The following is a 19015-nucleotide window of genomic DNA, read 5'->3' on the forward strand; positions in this document are numbered from 1 at the left end:
AAACCATATCAGAAGGATACAAGAGAAAAGGCCCTGGTTTATTAACATGAGAGTTACACTCAATGATATTTTTATATTGAGAATTCATCAATAAATTTTCATCACATTATGAATAATTATTGAAGCCTATTTTGGATAAAACAACGTATTTATTCATTCTTCATTAGGAGTCTGAAGTCGGTTTCTGGTCCTGACCCTGGAGGGGTCTGGGTTTTGTATTATACATATGCCCGGGCTCCTGGGGCATCCTTGTGCAGGCATCCTGCAGCATTCCTGGCCCACTGCAGGACTTGACTGACCACTGAACTTGACTTGTAGCCATACATTGATTATTCTCCTGGGATGGGAAAGCATCATTCTATTTTAGAACCCCATGGTTTTGGAGAAATGATTTTTTTCTGGCAATGCCCCAAGGAACCACATTTCTTTCTGCCAAACAAACAAACAAACAAACAACAAACACCAAAATAAATCATTCCTGGTCCTGTGACTCATATTCTAAAGGGTCCCTGCCACTGAGCTTTCAGAAATGACAACACTTGATCTAAATTTCACCAGTTATAGCTGGGAAGCTTAAGTTGTTTCCATCATCTTGGACAGATTGTCCTATGGCACCAGTAGTGAAGTCCGGGCCATAACATTTGTCATTCTGAGTTAGACTCTGGCCAGCTTGACATGTGACACATCCAAGAAATGTTGCTAAAGTAACATAAATCAATATTCTGTACCAGCCAAACATCTGGGGTCCCTATACAGATGTGTCTGTTAAATGATATTCACGTGAGTGGGAACTCAATAGAGAAAGAGACTGTCTATTCGGGCCCCTGGCTCCGTGACTTCCACATAGTACCTATTCAGTGAGCATCTGGGAAGTGGCTCCAGAGAACAAACATACTGAAGAGATTGTTCCTGGGTCATCTCTAACTTAGGGCTCTCTATCATCAGATGTAGACGAGTGCTCTCTGGCATGTGGTCCTAGTAACCAACTATGTCATAATACCCCAGCCTGTCACTCAAGGTCACCAGCTCTACAATGGCACCAGCTGTCAAGTTAAAGTAAGTTTCAATACCTGAGGCAAAGCCTAGCTCCTGCTCTGTTCTTAGCAGTACTAGATACAAGTGGTATAGATGATTCATGTGAAAGTCTAGTATAGAAATGACTTTATTCTTTCCATAGGAAGCTGCTATTATAACATTCCTGGCCCTGTTTGAGTGTCAGTTGCTATTCAATGTCTTTAAAATGACGTAATCTATAAACTATAGAACTAGGTGCTCCAGAGACCCAATCAATATAATGTCATCTTGGTCTGTGTTTCTTTTACCACTGGGGCACTTAATTACATTCAGGTACTGTGTATGAAGCATGGAGAGGACTTCTGTTGAGGTGGAGAGGAGCTGACTCTGAAACCAAGTAAGGCAATAGCTGACTCTGAAACCAAGTAAGGCAATAAAGTTCCAAAGACGAGTTGTAGTGTGTTGGGGTTCAGAAGGAGGGGGAACTAAGGTGATCAACTGTCTTTCTTCTGCACACACAGTCCAGACTTCAGGGCTAGGTAGATTTTGACATAGGAAATGGGAAAACACCTTTAGTTAAAGGAAAAAGTGTGAAGTAAAGCTTCAAAGTAATGTGTCATTACTTTTCTTCTACTTCTAGTACAGCTGATAATATTAAAATTCTTATAGCCGCAGATTGAAAGCTTAGTGTCTTGGATCAACAAACAGGCATCTGTGAGATTCTCATATCTTTAAATTCAAGGCCAAGGTTGATTGCATATGATCTTGATAGAAGCATGTATGTACTTCTGGGTGGATGATTTTTTTTTTTTCCTTTGAGACGGAGTCTTGCTCTGTCGCCTAGGCTCGAGCACAATGATGCGGTCTTGGCTCACTGCAACCTCCGCCTCCTGGGTTCAAGCAATTCTCCTGCCTCAGCCTCCCAAGTAGCTGGAATTACAGGCACCCACCACCACGCCTGGCTAATTTTTGTATTTTTAGTAGAGATGGGATTTCACCATGTTGGCCAGGCTGGTCTCGAACTGTTGACCTCATGATCCACCCACCTTGGCCTCCGAAAATGCTGGGATTACAGGCGTGAGCCATGGTGCCTGGCCTGGATGAAGTCTTAAATGTGTTTGTCTTCAAGAAGTTGAACTCTATTCTCCTCTATCCAAGTATATTTCTTGGTAGGAAGAGCCTTACCTTCTTCAAGCCCCGTAACCATAGTCTAAGAAGCATATATATTTATCTGGACAATCTTCTTCTGTGACTCACCTGTCCTGAAGCATAAATGTATATATAATTTTGATTTGAGACTTCTATAATAAATATTGTCTAAAACTGAGGTCACATTCTCTTGGATTCCTTGGTTATGTTTCTGCTGAGGTCCTCCTCCTTCCTAATGGCCCCCTGTATGTTGGAAACACCTTAGCACATCTCTGGCCATTATTCCTTGTGTCCTATTTCCCTCACTGTAGTATGTGAAATTAGAAAATGTAGAAAAGTTGTGCTCTCTGCAATCCAGGCCTGTTTGTAGATGGCAGGGTTTCTGACAAGCCATCAGCATGTAGTTTTCAGCTCATCTTTACATTGAGTGTGCCAGTGTCAGTGTTGTTTTTTCCTGAGCATGTTAATCTTGTCTTCATATTGAAAATTGAGGCTAGAAAATACAGACGAAATTTCTAGTGAAAAATGGGAGGCTTCCAAAATTCTGTTTTAGAATTAGAGTGCATGCCTTTAAGAACCAGTGTAGCATTGCGCAAGGAACATTCTGTGACCCTGAGCTTTCAACCTTGAATCTGTGCAGTGCCAAGGTTAAATTTGTAATTCCAGAGGAAGGCGCAAGTTCTCTGCAGGTGGCAGAGCCCAACAAAGCGGTCAAACCAAATATGGCCAGCCTCATCTCCACAATTTCCCATAATTTGTAAGTCCCTTCTCCTTTCCTGGGTAGGAGTAACTTCATGGATGTGGGAGAATGCAGAAATGTCATTTTACGAAAGTTCCTCCATATGCAAGTGTGAGAAAACAGTAAAGAAATTCTCCCACTCTAACACCCGGTATGTAGGAAGAATTTTACAGCACATCAAGCCCTGGGGGTACCAGCTTCCTCATTCTTCTACTCCAGCCCCACTTTCATGCTTTGCCTATTTGTCAACATCCCTGGTAGTTAATATTTGAGTTCTTACTATAATACCTAGTGATGTGCTGGAAAATGTTTAACAATTGTTCCCCCTCTGGGAAACAAATGTGTGCACATATATACCTACATCTGTTTATAATTAAGCTTACTCATATGTAACACAGTGTACAAATAATAAAATACATGATATTCTTTTCTTTGCTTTTTGTTTTGTTTTCTTCTTTCTTTCTTTCTTTCTTTTTTTTTTTTTTTTTTTTTGAGATGGCGTTTCACTCCTATCATCCAGACTGGAATGCAATGGTGCAATCTCGGCTCACTGCACCCTCCATCTCCCGAATTCAAGCAATTCTCCTGCCTCAGCCTCCCGAAGAGCTGGGATTACAGACACATGCCACCATGCCCAGCTAATTTTTGTAGAGATGGAGTTTCACCATGTTATCCAGGCTGGTCTCGAACTCCTGACCCCAGGTGATCTGCCCGCCTTGGTCTCCCAAAGTGCTGGTATTACAGGCATGAACCACCGTGCCCGACCTGTTTTATTTTCTTTTTGAGACAGGGTCTGACTCTGTTGCCCAGGCTAGAGTACAGTGGCACAATCATGGCTCACTGCAGCCTTGACCTCCTGGGCTCAGGCAATCTTCCCGCCTTAGTCTCCTGAGTAGCTGGGACCACAGACACATGCCACCATGCCTGGCTAATTTTTTTTTTTTTTTTTGTAGAGATGAAGCCTCACTATATTTCCCAGTCTGATCTCCAAATCCTAGGCTCAAGCAATCCTCCTGCTTCAACTTCCCAAAGTACTGGGTTTACAGGTGCAAGCCACTACACCTGGCCATGATATTTTTTATTACAAATTTCATATAGCTAACTGATTTTCACAGACTGCTTTTTTATTTGGAATTCTTAGATCAGAAGCCAATCTATGGTTACAATTCAAGATTTGACAAACACTGTGAATAAATGTTTGATTACTATCTGATTAGGGAAAGGAGTTAGTGAGTGAGTATTCTTGACATGAATGTTTTTTGATGATTTTATTTCCATAAACAAGTAAGGTGAAAGTGAAGCAATGAAGACTTGTGGGAATTAGTCCATCAGTGACATAAATGACTTCTTTGCTGAACTGGATAATAGATTTCAAATGCTATGGAGATATTTCCTCAATTTTTATGGTATTTAAATTTTAATGGTTATAGACACCATACATGCAGATTTTGCCTGCCTCATTAATACTTCATCACTTTCTTTAAGTCTAGACTAGAGATTGGCAAACTTTTTCTCCAAAAGGCCAGATAGTAAATATTTTAGGCTTGGTGGATACTCTGCCATTGTTTCATAGAATTAGCGACTGATAACATGTGAGTGAATGGCCATAGCTTCATTCTGCTAAACTTTTACAAAAACAGGCAACAGGCTGAGTTTGGCTCAAGGGCCATTGTTTGCCAGTTCCTGGTCTAGAAAACAAAATGAAAAAAACAAATGAAGTCCCCATTTGTAGTGTTTGCCAATTATCAGGGTGCAAATCTCCCACAATGCCAGATTTCAAGCTACCAATGTAACATCATTAAACATAAGTTGGGAAGGGATGTGCAGTAGCAAAAACTCTTACATGGTATTTCCACCATATGGACACAAAAGACACAATTAAATGGTACCCATGCTTTCCCCTATCATCGGTGACTTGTTCAGTGTCAGTTCATAAGAACTTGACTCTTCCTTAGGGTTGAAAAGTCTGAGTCATCTTCTTCTTTTTTTTTTTTTTGGAGATGGAGTTTCACTCTGTCACCCATACTGGAGTGCAGTGGCAGGATATCGGCTCACTGCAACCTCTGCCTCCAGGGTTCAAGTGATTCTCCTGTCTCAGCCTCCCAAGTAGCTGGGACTGTGGGCGCCCGCCACCACACCCAGTTAATTTTTGTATTTTTAGTAGAGATGGGGTTTCACCATGTTGGCCAGGATGGTCTTGATCTTTTGACCTGGTGATCCACCCACCTCGGCCTCCCAAAGTGCTGGGATTACAGGTGTGAGCCACCATGCTTGAGTAGTCTGAGTCTTCTAAGAAATAGAACATACTCTTTAAACAAATCCTGGAGCAATGGGATTAGAGCAGCCTACCTGGTGACTATGGACAAAGCCGCGCTTGTGCCGTGGAACAAGAGGAGGCAGCAGCCTTCGCAGTACTGAAAGGGCCATATATAAAGAAAATGATCATCTTGGCAGAGAACCAAGAGGTAGCCAGCTAGCCTTCCTCTGTGGGGTTATTCTTTGAGATCCACTTTACCTGACTCTAGGATAAAATCCTGGGCATCTTTATGTTTGCACTGGCAGTGGTCCCAACCCACAGTTCTTCAGAGATTCTCTCTAAGTTGTCCATGTTCTGGAAATTTCCCAAAGACTAAAGTTAGTGGGATGGAAAGGAAAAAACACCTTGCCCAAATTACTGTGAGTTGATGATAGGCTAATGTACCACACTTAACCTAAGGATCCAGGCTTTGGGTCAGTTGCACCCTTTCTTCCTGTGAGATAGAAAAATGTACGTACACAGCCGTGACGTGATTTTCTGAAGGAGGGGGACAGTAGGGGCACATGCCCATTGCTGGAACCTACTGGACTGACCTGCTGAAGCAGCTGTTTGCTCTAGATCCCGGGGTTGAAGGAGCAGCCCCAACTACCCCTCCCGCTCCTCCCGCTCCTCCCACTTATCCTCCACCACCACATCTGCTTTGCATCCATCTTCTGTTCCCTGTGGGAATGGGGAGGAACGTGTTTCTTGGGAGCACCCCCATGATGGCACATGCACCTGTCAGGATGGCTCAGATAAACAGCGATCCTCCCAGTCCTGCCACAGACCAGGTCTGCCACTGTCTTCTCTTCTCAGGCTTCCATCCAGGCACATGGACGCAGCTTTGAGTGCATGGTATGAATTTCCTGAGTGTTTACTATGATCACACCAATTGTCCCTAGATAAATTAATGTGGATGAAAGCCATCACATGTCAGAATACTGAATCTGTGAGTGTTTGTTTTATCATAATTAAGTCAAGTGTTTTACCAGGTATAACTTGAGGGGCGAAGAGAACTCACAATGTGGCCCTGAATGAGTCAGAGTTCCCTTCAGTTTTTCTTAAGCCATCCAACATCTGAACTCCTAGGCTTCTAAAACCATCCTTATCCATGAAGAAAGAGTCGCCAGTCATTCAGTATCTAGTTGAGTAAAAGGAATTAAATTGAAGAGCCATCTAATTTGGGGAAAACATTTGGGTCCCATAACTCTGATAATGTATTTGTAAAAAAAGTTTGCAGAAGACCTTTAAGAAACCTAATCTAACTCAATATGCTTTTCATGGGGGTGTTGGGGATATTCCATAGGTAGTAACAGCTGCTCAAAAGACTATGGAGGATGTGGCCATATTTGTTTCCCAAACCCTGAAGGACAGATTCTTAGATGTCCCAGGGAGTACTACTAGGCTCATGGCAAACACACGCACTGGAGCTGTTGGCTGCTCGGCACCATCACATCCTGTAAGGATGCTCAGACATGCATTTCCATGGGGCAAGTTTATGCTGGCTCTGCTGACTGTCTGAAGGCATCTGGTAACATGGGCTGGAGTAATTTATTCATCACCACACATGACTCATTTTTACTAATATCTAATTCTGCAATATTCCTCAAGTTTTCATCCTATAAATTATTACCTCATTATCACCGTGAGTTCTTTAAACTGAACAATATGAAATATCTAACTATCAGCAACAGAAATAGACTATGAGGACTCTAGAAAATTCATGTGCTCTCTGATTCCATTAAATTAAATTAATTAATTTTTTGAGACAGAGTCTCACTCTGACTCAGGCTAGAGTGCAGTGGTGCAATCTCTGCTCACCACAACCTCCACCTCCTGGGTTCAAGTGATTCTCCTGCCTCAGCCTCCAGAGCAGCTGGGATTACAGACACGTGCCACCACACCCAGCTAAGTTTTGTATTTTTTGTAGTGATGGGGTTTCACCATGTTGGCCAGGCTGGTCTTGAACTCCTGATCTCAAAAGTGATCTGCCTGCCTTGGCTTCCCAAAGTTCTGGGATTACAGGCATGAGACACGGTGCCCGGCCTTGATTCTATTTTAGAGCAGGCAATAGGATAGTGAGTTCCAAAGGGCTAGACTATGTGTATGTTGTCTCAGAGAACATGTTTTTGATCTAGATTCGATTCAGTCAATTGAAATAGATCACATTATGACGATAGCCGGGGGTGAAGGAGGCTGGACAAACTGACCCGCCTTGGTGTTCCCCATGTTAAAAGTGGAAACAGTACTTTCTGCCTTGTAGGGTTGTCAAGGAACACAAAGAATGTGGAGAAAGCTGTCCTGTTACAACTTGATACTGTCATGTTCATACTCGAATGCTAGTTGCAGATGGTTACAGAAATGCCCTGCCAAGGAGAATCGCTTGAACCAGGGAGTCAGAGGTTTCAGTGAGCTGAGATCGCGCCACTGCTCTCCAGCCTGCCTGGCAACAGAGCAAGCCTCCATCTCAAAAACAAACAAACATAAAAGAAATGCTGCCAAACAACATCCTCATGGAAAGGTGTTGTAATGGGCAATCAGTTGAGCAACTGTAATATCCAATTCTTCTGTAACTGCCATCCTCTAATTCTACAGCTCCAGCTCCAATGGTATCTAAGATTTATAAGCTATAGAATAGAAGAGACAGTGAGCCCATCATTATTGAATCTGGTCATAACTTGTAAAGAAAAAGATTTGGAACGGGAATCTTATAGTCAATAGTTCTCACTGAGTTCACAATTTAAATTCTCTTATTCCTAAAACTTCACTAGCTGGAAGACCAAGCAGTTATGACCCTAGTCACTTCATCTTAAATAGGAAAGAAAATGAATTTTGACTCCCAGAGTTGAATCTAGATGCTAGCAAATGAAGGTGCTTTTGTTGAAGACCGTGTGTTGCTGTCTCCCGAGGAGGGTCATTGAATGGGGAATTTGTTACCTTCACCACTTGGTTTTAAACCTAACCAGAAATCTGATGTACTTCCACTTGCTTTTTCATTCCTGATGGCCTAGGCCAAAGAGTTGGCTCTGCTCCTTAATAATTAGGTCACCCTGAGTTTTACCTAAAGCTTTGAGTGGGTAGAGGGGAAGAGTAGTGGGTGTATAAAGTTAGGCTGGCTTCCTCTGGATGTACCCTGCCACACTGGTCCCCCAGCTGCACAGCAGTGGAAATAGCCCTGTGATACCAGCTTAAGGCAGAGGCAAGATGTGGTTTTATTGCTAATACTGCTGTCTTCCTACTCAGTCCATTTACCTTTAGCGTTCATGAGGGGGAGTAATTCTTGTGCCAACAATAATAAAGAATATGGTGAAATAACTTAAACACAAATTTAATTTTTGGATTTCTCTTTGTTAGAAGTACCCTGTTGGCTACTTCCTGCCTTATGTGTGCACCTTCTATCACTTCCACCAGATCCAGTTCCCTATCTGCCATTTGTAGATTTGCTGAACCTACAATTTACTTGGACTCAAAATATTAAAATAATTCCAGATACACCTACTTACATGGGGAAAGCATTCCTAGTGCATTTACTCACCACTTTGATCTACAATATGAATCCTTATAGAATATAACTTTGGTTAAAACTATGCATATAGTCATTTAAAAATAGACTGGTATGATAAATAGACTGCAGTCATCCTGAAACCAAACATTTTAAATGTCTTAAGTTACACAGTTTTAAAAATACATATAAACTTTTTATTGTTTTTCTGTTTTACCAAAAGTAATAGTAGTGATAATGATTTCATAAATTCAAACTTATCTAGTTAAGCTTACTAGAATTCTTGTTCTGAAATGGTTCTTTTTTTTTTTTTTTTTTTTTTTTTTGAGACAGTATCTTGCTCTGTTGCCCAGACTGGAGTGCAGTGGGGCAATCTCAGCTCACTGCCACCTCTGCCTCTTGGGTTCAGGCAATTCTCCTGCCTCAGCCTCCTGAGTAGCTGGGATTACGGGCACACACCATCACATCTGGCTAATTTTTTTGTATTTTTAGTAGAAATGGGGTTTCACTGTGTTGGCCAGGCTGGTCTCAAACTCCTGACTCAAGTGATCTACCTGCCTCAGTCACCCAAAGTGCTGGAATTGTAGGCATGAGTCACTGCACTTGGCCTGAAATGGTTCTTAACTAACAAATATGTATGCATATATATGCACACCTCACTACTTGTGTTTGTACGTACCTGTTCATTTAACACTAACACCTAAAAAGCCAGAGCCTGGAAAAAGATTGACTTCAGCCTCTCCAGGCTACGAAATCCACCAAGACTGGATATGTAGGTTGACAAGAGATGAGATATTCTGTCTGGAAAACACTAACCACTCCATCTTTAGGCTCCAGTTTGAGCAATTAAGCAATGAGCAAAGTGAAACATGCATGAAATAGTGATCAAATGTTGCTTTTGGTGGACTTCCACAAAGGGTCCAATCCTATGGTGGGGTGGGCTTGGATGTTGTTAGGGTTTCGGTTGGAGTTACCCTTAAAACTTATGTCCCCGACCAGGCGCAGTGGCTCATGCCTGTAATCCCAGCACTTTGGGAGGCTGAGGCAGGTGGATCACAAGATCAGGAGTTCAAGACCGTCCTGGTCAATATGGTGAAATCCCGTCTCTACTAAAAATACAAAAATGAGCCAGGCGTGGTGGCTGGCACCTGTAGTCCCAGCTACTTGAGAGGCTGAGGCAGGAGAATCGCTTGAACCAGGGAGGCAGAGACTGCAGTGAGCCGAGATGGTGCCATTGTACTCCAGCCTGGGCAACAGAGCGAGACTCTGTCTCTAAAAACAAAACAAAATGAAACAAACCAACCAACAAACAAACAAAAAACAAAAACATATGTCCGCCTGTGATCTCTGCTAACTTTTGTGAAATCCAAACCATCTCTGTATTTTTACCTTGTTTTAATATAGATGCATTCTGTAGCTTCAAGTCTCTTCTCCCGCAGAAATTATTAACTTCTTTACAAACTGATCTTATAAAAAAAGGAGCTGAAACATTTCAATAAAAATTGTTCAGACATTTCATGGTGTATTGTTTTAGCTGCCTTCCCGGTTTGTGGTAAGTAAAATTGCTTATTAAAATAACAACTTTCTTAATTGAATGAGGTCATCTGGTTTTCTTACAGGGTTTAAAAAAGCTGAATATTCATAGGTGTAGTCAGATTTCAGTTCAATCTCCAGAAATTTTAGATTATGGCTTAGCCATAGAAGCTTTCCAATCCCAAAGCTAACCCTGGGAATCCCAGGTTCCATACCAGTCAGAAGTGCTGGGTTTGAATCTTGGCTTTGATGCTAACTTTGAGCTAGTTTTGTTCTGAACCTATTCCCCCATTTTACAAAAGGTAATGATCTCTATGCCTTTTGGGATAAAGATCAAATTTCTGCAGCACAGAAAAATGTTCAAATGTTAGTTTCCTACTTAGGTATATTTCTCTTAGGTATATTTCACTGCTAAGCTAGTCCTTTTGCTTCAAATTTATAAAAAGTGATTTTGTGCTCTCATTTGATTCCAAAATTCATAGAACTGATAAATATATTTTACCAATGTAGAAGCTCAAAGAAATAATGTGCCAAAGGCTTATTTAAAATAAATTATGTGTATCCTGTAGTCTGCAACATAGAGTATAGGTGTGGACCAGGATTTCTCTCAACTGGTCTTGCTCGCTGGGGGAACATACAGGTGCTTGGACTAGTGACACCTCTGGTTGTCTTCCCAGATTACTACTTTATCCACATCCACATAGGGAATCAAGGGCATTCAATCTCTGATGGGAGACAGGGTAACAAAGCTGGAGTATGCTCTAAAATCCAGGAGTAACAACCTTGTGCAAATCACTTAATCCTGTTTCCCAAGTGATGAAAGTAGGATTAACAGAACCTACATCAGGCCGATTGAGCATTGAATGAAAATGCTTGTATACTGCTTAGCACAGTACCTGAGTTCGATAACATGAGTCCAAATTATAATAAATCTAAGTGGTCTTGGAAGACTTTTCTTGCTAGATCTTTTCTAGACTATTCATATTTTTTTTTTTCTGCAGAATGAATTTGTGTAAATTGTTAAGCATAATTAGAAGTCCTAGGCTTATTGCTATGGATATAGTATATAAAATAAATTGTGCTTTGCGATCAAGTATTAAAAATTCCAAATCAAGATCAATTTGGCCTCAAGAACAAAGACTGGGGCTCCACCTTCCCTGAGGAGGCTGGGCTCTGTCTCTGTGGCTGGTGAACAGAGCAAGCATCATTAAGTTGCCCCAGAGGCTTCCCTGTATGTCAGAGAAACCACATCAGCCTCACAGAACTCTCAACCTGTCATGCACAGAATGAATCTTACTATCTTCTCCCAAGAGCCAAGCTCACTGATAATTTTGCTCTTGGCAAGTCTCTCCCTATACACGAAATGCATAAAATGACATGAAAGAATCAGGCTCAAAAACATGTACAAATGACGTACTACAGGATGATCACTTTCTGTGGACAGGTTTAAGCTAGTGCCTTGGCCTCCTTTGGACCTTAAACCTTCCACCAGCCTTTCAGGGCTTGTGTTCCAGCTCGCTCAGCTGACTCCCCAGGCTCTGTGGAAAATGTCACCCTCAGCCCCACTCTTGTACTCTGCAGGTCTCATTTCCTACTTGGATCCAAGAAACACCTGCCATTTCCTCTTCCTGGGAAAGTTGCTGACGATATGTAGCCACATCCCTGTATATCAGATAAGTACCCTCTTTCCCTTGCTCCGTCCCTGGCTTATTTATACTATACCTTTTTTTCCCCCTATCTTTGGTCTCCTAGGAGTATATGCCTAGGTATTACCCTACCAGAATCTAGTTTAATATATCCTGTTATGCTTTCTCCATTCAAGAATTTACAAAACACATCCAAATGTCTGTTTTATCAGACATACTTGATTTTATAGACAGATACTCAATATTTTATATTTAACAATTCCTAGCCATCCCTGTCCCCTAAATAGATTTTCATACATCAGTTTTGTAACTGTATCTATTTGTAGAAATGTTTTGTTATAGACTCTAAGAGTCTTCTATTGTGATCATCTCTACACTACGTGTTAGTTTCTTACTCAATTTCTCTACACCCAGTAGTTGGAGCAGTGAGCCTGTGGCAGATGTAAAATCTGAATTTCCTTCTAGAAACTCAAGTTCTGTAATACAGTAATAGGTTTGGGTTTTCTTCTGGAAAAACAAGACGCTTTAGAAAAGTTAATTGGTTCGTGCATTAAGCTTAAAGAGCTCTACACAACGCTTGACTTTTTGTGTCTATCTCTAGCAATTTAGAGTTAGATTAAGCACTTTACACTCATTCTTTTTAAGAAGCAAATGGGTGGCGGTCCTGGGCAGTGAGAAGGTGGTACTAAGTTTCTACTACGTTAACTACTGAGGAATACTGATGGAATTCAGAGAAACCAGGAACTAGAATATAGAGTTTGTTGGGTTCAGACTAATAATTAGCTCTTGTTTGTTTTTATTATGTTTTGCTTTTGAGACAGGGTTTCACTTGGTCCAGCTCAGGCTGGAGTGCAGTGGTGCAATCATGGCTGTCTGCAGCTTTGACCTCCTGGGCTCAGGCAATCCTCCCCTCAGCCTCCTGAGTAGTTGGGACTACAGGTGTGAGCCACCACACCTAGCTAATTTAAAGGGTATGAACAGACACTTCTCAAAAAAAAAAAGACATATATGTGGTCAACAAACATATGAAAAATGGCTCAACATCACTGATCATTAGAGAAATGCAAATCAAAACCACAATGAGATACCATCTCGTGCCAGTCAGAATGGTGATGATTAAAAAGTCAAGAAGCAAGATGGGGCACTGTGGCTCACGCCTGTAATCCTAGCACTTTGGGAGGCCGAGGTGGGTGGATCACCTGAGGTCAAGAGTTTGAGACTGGCCTGGCCAACATGGTAAAACTCTGTCTTTACTTAAAAATACAAAAATTGGCCAGGTATGGTAGTGGGTGCCTCTAATCCCAGCTACTCAGGAGGCTGAGGCAGGAGAATTGCTTGAACCTGGGAGGCAGAGGTTGCAGTGAGCTGAGATGGGGCCACTGCACTACAGCCTGGGTGACAGAGTGAGACTCTGTCTCAAAAAAAAAAAAAAAGTCAAGAAACAACAGATGCTGGTGAATGGTGAAGTTGCATAGAAATTGGAACACCTCCCCATCAAGTTACCAATGAGTTTCTTCACAGAATTGGAAAAAACTGCTTTAAAGTTCATATGGAACCAAAAAAGAGCCCGTCCAGTCTTGGGCTTAGGAGCGGCGAGGGGATGCCCTGCATGCAGAGGAGGGGTCCCAGTGGTGCAATGCAGCGAGTCCTCATGCCAGCACACAGGTCGCATGTGGTTGCTCGTGAAGCTGCTGCTGCCCTGGGGTGGAGACTATAGAATGACCACGAGGAAAGTTCACCCAGTTCATCTCTAAGTTGCTGGGACCTGTCAGGAGCTGCTTTTAACCAACTGGGTGACCACACAGGGTCTAGGAAGAAACAGACTGCAGGGCACGAGGCTGCAAAACGGGCTGATTGCTCAAGTTGATGAAATTCCCAGAATCCCCAGAGGCCCTCCCTGTCTGCTTACAGAAATATTCTGGAAGACAGGGTGAATTTGTTCCAGTCGGTATTTTCCGTGAAAGATTCTGTTAGCCTGACAAAGAGTAGATGACAAGGTTGACTCAGGGTTACTTCATTGTACCACCAGCTGCTTCTTGGCCTTCCCGCCCGATTCTAGAATGAAGGAGAAGCAAAACTAGCTGGTAGTGAGACTGAGATGCCCACCTGTTTTCACATTTTCTCTAGTGGAAACTTGAAGTTGTTCCTTCTGCCTAAAAGTCTCCCCTCTCACTTCTTTCATTTCGCTGCCCAATTACCTCCTTCTTCCTGACCACTTTCCCTAAAATACCACCTGTGGCCAGGTGTGGGCGCTTTCACTTCTAATTCCAGCACTTTGGGAGGCCAAGGGGAGAGGATCACTTGAACTCAGGAGTTTGAGACCAGCCTAGGTGACATAGTGAGATTCTGTCTATACAAAAAACAAAACAAAACAAAAAAACATTAGCTGGGTGATGTGATGCATATCTGTGGTCCCAGCTACTTGGAAGGCTGAGGCTGGAGGATGCATTGAGGCTGGGAGGTTGAGACTGCAGTGAGCCCTCATCATGTCATTGCACTTCAGCCTGGGTGACAGAGTGAGACCCTGTCTCCAAAAAACAAAACAAAACAAAAACAAAAAAAACCCCTTTCTTCCTCCATTCCTTGATTCCTGGCTTAATCTTTTTCATTTGTACACGATCCCTGGAGAGTATTTAAGTTCCACACAGAATGGGCCTGGATAGTATTGTTTTCTGCGGTGCCTACAAATGTGCTGGCAAAATGTCAGACGCCCAAAAACATACTGAGTGAAGGATCTACACAATGAAGGGGAGAATGGTTGCCAAAGCACCGACAGCTCCTCCTGCAGCCTCCACGGTGGAGAACCAGCTGTGTGCTCAAAGCCACACCCCTCCTTGGTGAGGGCGTGTGTCTAGATGAGAGCCAGACCGGGGAACGGGTAGAGCAGGGGCGCGTTAAAGCAGTTTCTGCCCTACCTTCACAGATCTCACCGTCCTCTCAGCATCACTTGAGTAATCTTGAAAAAGACTTCATCCATTACGATGGGGACTCCTACTTCCTATGGGGATTGGGAGGATTAAACATGAGTCTGGCAGGTCAGAAGGGCTTGATGCAAGACAAATGCTTTCAGTGTGTTCTCTGCTGTGCAGTTGCTGGGCTGGTCAGTGGTAAGTTTAGGACAAGTTTAGGATAAATTTTTACCCACAGCAGCAACTCCTGAGACTTGCTGTGGCAGAGAATGACCCTCAGGCCAAACGTGGATCCCGGAGTGATGCAGGAGTCTTTCCATGCTGTCCTGATTTTTTTTTTTTTAAGAGACAGTCTCACTCTGTTGCCCAGGCTGGAATGCAGTAGTGTGCTTTAGTTCACTACTGCCTTGAACTCCTGGGCTTAAGTGATCCTGCTGCGGCAGCCTCCTAAGTATCTAGGACTCTAGGCATGTTGCCACTATGCCTAATTAAAAAAAAATTTTTTTGTAGACACGGGGCCTAGCTATGTTGCCCAGGCTGGTCTCGAACTCCTGGCCTCAAAGCATTCCTTCCACTTGGCCTCCCAAAGCACTGGGATTACAGGCTGTCTTGAACATTTCTATAGCAAAAAGCAGTTTGTATTTTTAAAGGGGGAGTTTTAGCTTTTTTGTCTTGATGGGGAAAAGTAGAGTTTTAACTCTCAGCAACCGAATCCTAATCCTTAGGCAGGAAATGTTTTGCATATAAGGCAGTGGAGAATCATTGGGATGGGGAGAAAAGCAAAACACACAAAACATCAGTTTTGTTTGTTTTTACTAAAGCTTCCCTGGAGACAGAATTACCATGCAGCCTAGACTTAGCATTTGCCAGGAGCCCAGTACCTGTATGGTGTCTGCTAGGTGCTGACTTCTCAGGACCCTAATTGCTGCCTTCGGAAGTTTTAGTGGAAAAGGGCCCTGTTGACTTTCTCCATTCTGACTCTGTACCCTCGAGCAAGTTCCCAAGCTCATCTCGGTGGCAGGCACTCAAAGGTCTGAATACGAGCCACCAGTTGGGATTGAAATTCGAGTGAGACATAGTCCCAGCGAAAGCCTTGCAACTCCTAGTGTGTCCCATGAGCTGGCAGCATTGGCATCTCCTGGGAGCTAGTTAGGAAATCATTTCAGGGCCTCACTCCAGATCTACCCAAGCAGAATCTGCATTTGAAAGATGTTCCAAAGTGATACAGCCTACACATAAAGCCTGGCTTCAGAAAGAGAGAAACAAGTGATTCTAGTACCACATGGCAAAGGAAGTGAATCTCTATCATCCCTTCCACTCTAGCAGACAGCATGTGCTATTAAGTTAGCCCCATCACAGCTATGATCAGGGCTTGCTGAACTGAATGCTCCTACCTCTGAACGGCAGGTTTTAAAGATGAGATTCAGTTCAGTTAAAGGCACTCTTAAATTAACCACTTGGAATTGAAGCCAGCCCTGCTGGAGACCCAGTCCCCGTCATGGAACACATACCTGCCTTCCTGTGATTCTAAGCACCACCGCTACAAAGGAAAAGATTTCCAGTCTCACCTCAAGTGGAAACTGGTGCTTCTTGTTCTCTCAACAATAGACTTGGCTTTGCACAGAAATAGCATGAACCTGAAAACAAAGTAATCACGGACTTAAGTGGGGCCCGTTGTTTTTTTTTTTTTTTTTTTTTAGTAACCTTATGCTAAGAGGTGGTGCAAAGATTTGAGTGCTAGATTTCAGACACAAGTGCGGAGGCAGCCAGGAAATTGTCAGTAATGAATGTTTAAACTCCCAAAGGTTGTACTGAAGACAAGAGAGCTTTTGTGGATATACTGAAACTATTGTTTTAAAATTTAATTTATAAATAAAAGATATATACGTATGTGCTTTAATGTGATTAACAGGTTCCATTTTGTACAAAATGTTAAACCTAGAGTCCTCTGTGTCCTGGACGAGGCGTCCAAAGGGTGGAATAGTACAGCATTAGGACCTTCATTCTCCTCCCGGCTTCTGGAAGAGAAACTCTTGCATGCCCTCAACTTTCACAGCAAAAATAAGTGAGAAAAAAGATAAATCCCATTTATGCAATGATATGTAGCTACGAGTTAATCACGTTATTTCATTCCATGAAATCGATTAAACTGCTGGCATTTGCATGGCTCTAAGTTTATTTTAAGAGGTTCATTCAAACATGGCCAGGAATATATTGGCCTCTTGAGAGTTTGCACAGCAACGAGTTATACAGCAGGAAAAAGAAAAAAAAAAAAAAACCCAATAATTATATCGATGCAAGATTCATCAGTATTTTAGAATCTTGTCGTTTCAAGGTGTTAAATTGTTTCTGAGCACTGCTGATTTCAACACTTGTTACTGTGTCTGGTCCACGTGACGCAAATGCCACCCTTTCCATATATGCTCCAGCACAAAAGATGTGAAAAGCCCGTCACTCCCTAAGACGACCCTGATCCCTCTGGAGAGGAAAACTAAACTCTTTAAGAAGAAAACCAAACCCACCCTCCACTAATCGTCCAAGGAGTCCTGTTTGGTCCCACGAAAGGAAGCTTTCCATCCACACCAGTGAGGGGCAAGTGTCCGGGTTCCAATTCGGAGCCAGGCGCGCCTGTGCGGGGGTGAGTCCTTTGCCACCCGGCGCCCCCAGGCTCCACAGGCGTCTAGAGGTCGGAGTCGCAGGGCAGCGTGCTGTCGCAGGTGTGGGCGCTGCACGAGGGAGCGTCCTGGCACTGGGCCGCCTCCCACCCCTCCCCGGCGAGGACGTCCACCGAGTTGGTGTAGGCCTTGGGCGGCGGCCGGGGCATGGGGAAGCCGACCCTGGGCTTGGGCTTGCGGTGCTGGGCAGGCGGCGGTTGGTGCCGGCCGTCGCTGTAGTACTTGATGGCGGGCGTCAGCTCGGGCTCCGGCCACTCCACTCGGATGGTGCTGACGCTGCTGCGGCGCGGCCCCGCGGAGGGCACCTTGCGGCGGCGGCGACAACGCTCCTCGCACCAGGGCGCGAAGCTGAGCGCCAGCGAGAAGCCGCCCAGCAGCAGCAGGCAGCTGCCCAGGTAGCCCAGCACCAGGCTGTAGCTGACCTGCACCGTGACCGGGCTGGCCGGGGCGGGCAGGACGTTGCGGTCCCCCAAGAAGTGGTTGTACCAGGACACGGGTATGAGGCTGAGGAGGCCGGCGACGAAGAGGACGACGCCCGAGAGTCCGGCCAGCACGAAGCTGGGCGCGTCCTGCCAGCAGCGCACGCCCAGCGACGCCAGCAGCAGCCCCAGGACCGTGACGGCCAGCGAGGTGACCATGAGCGCCCGCGCCACCAACACGGGCTGGGCCTCGAAGTAGCCCCACTCGTCCCGCTGGCCGCACTCGCGCTCGCGGCTGCTCTGCTCGCGACACATGTCCCACAGGCCCTGGTACAGCTCCACGTCCACCGGCTGGTCCAGGAAGCCCTTCAGCAGCCGCCAGCCGGGCGCCAGCGTGCTGGTCAGGTTGAACAGCAGCCCGCAGGGCGCGAACACCATGCCCAGCGTCATCACCACCGGCGTCCGCATCCCTGCCCGCCGCGCCGACGGCGCCCCTGCCGCCTGCCTTCCTGCTCTGCTGTCGCCTTCTCCGCCGTCGCCTTCTCCCTGCCGTGCCCCGGGCTCCGGGGACCCGAAGTCAGCGCGGACGCCCCGGGCTCCGGGTCGGGTTCCTGCGCCCTGACCGCCCCAGGGACGCTCTTTGTCTCCTGCGCGGGGACCGTCCCCACTCAGGCTAGTCACCTGCTTGCGTCCGCTCCGCCCTCCTACAGGCCCTCATCGAAACCAGCCCGCGGGCGGGTCTGACCGAAACCGCGGGTCCCGGCGCGGGCGCCCAGTGGCGGCCGCAGCGGCCAAACCCGGCCCGGGAGGGAGGGACCCGAGGTGAGCGCAGGAGGCAGCGGGGTCACCTCGCGCGCGGCAGGCGAGACGGGGATCCAAGCGGCGGGGACGCCCCAACTTGCAGCCGGGCGGCTGGGCCACGCCTGGCCGGGACCGCTCCAGGCCGGAGCAAAGGTCGCCCCGCCCCTGGCTCCTCGCGCCGCCCAGCGGGGCCAGGCGGGCGGTGGGCGGGGAGGGAAAGGGGCGGCGCTGCCGGGACGTGGTGGCTGCACAGCGCCCCTGCTGCGCAGCGGATCTCGGTTCCTAGAATTTTTTTTCCCTTCCCTGCCCTTCGACCCTGCGCTTATAGCTTC

At 45.1% G+C, this 19015-nt stretch overlaps 1 protein-coding gene across 1 annotated transcript; it reads right to left on the reverse strand.

Moving 5' to 3' along the window:
* Window positions 1-16641: 16641 nt before the first annotated feature.
* Window positions 16642-18814, reverse strand: CLDN23 (claudin 23). Its single transcript, XM_023225299.2, has one exon. The coding sequence runs from the start codon at window positions 18348-18350 to the stop codon at window positions 17469-17471; it is 882 nt and encodes a 293-aa protein (XP_023081067.1). The 5' UTR covers window positions 18351-18814; the 3' UTR covers window positions 16642-17468.
* Between the last annotated feature and the right edge of the window lie 201 nt (window positions 18815-19015).

Source organism: Piliocolobus tephrosceles, chromosome 7, assembly GCF_002776525.5.
Source record: "Piliocolobus tephrosceles isolate RC106 chromosome 7, ASM277652v3, whole genome shotgun sequence".
Taxonomy (NCBI): domain Eukaryota; kingdom Metazoa; phylum Chordata; class Mammalia; order Primates; family Cercopithecidae; genus Piliocolobus; species Piliocolobus tephrosceles.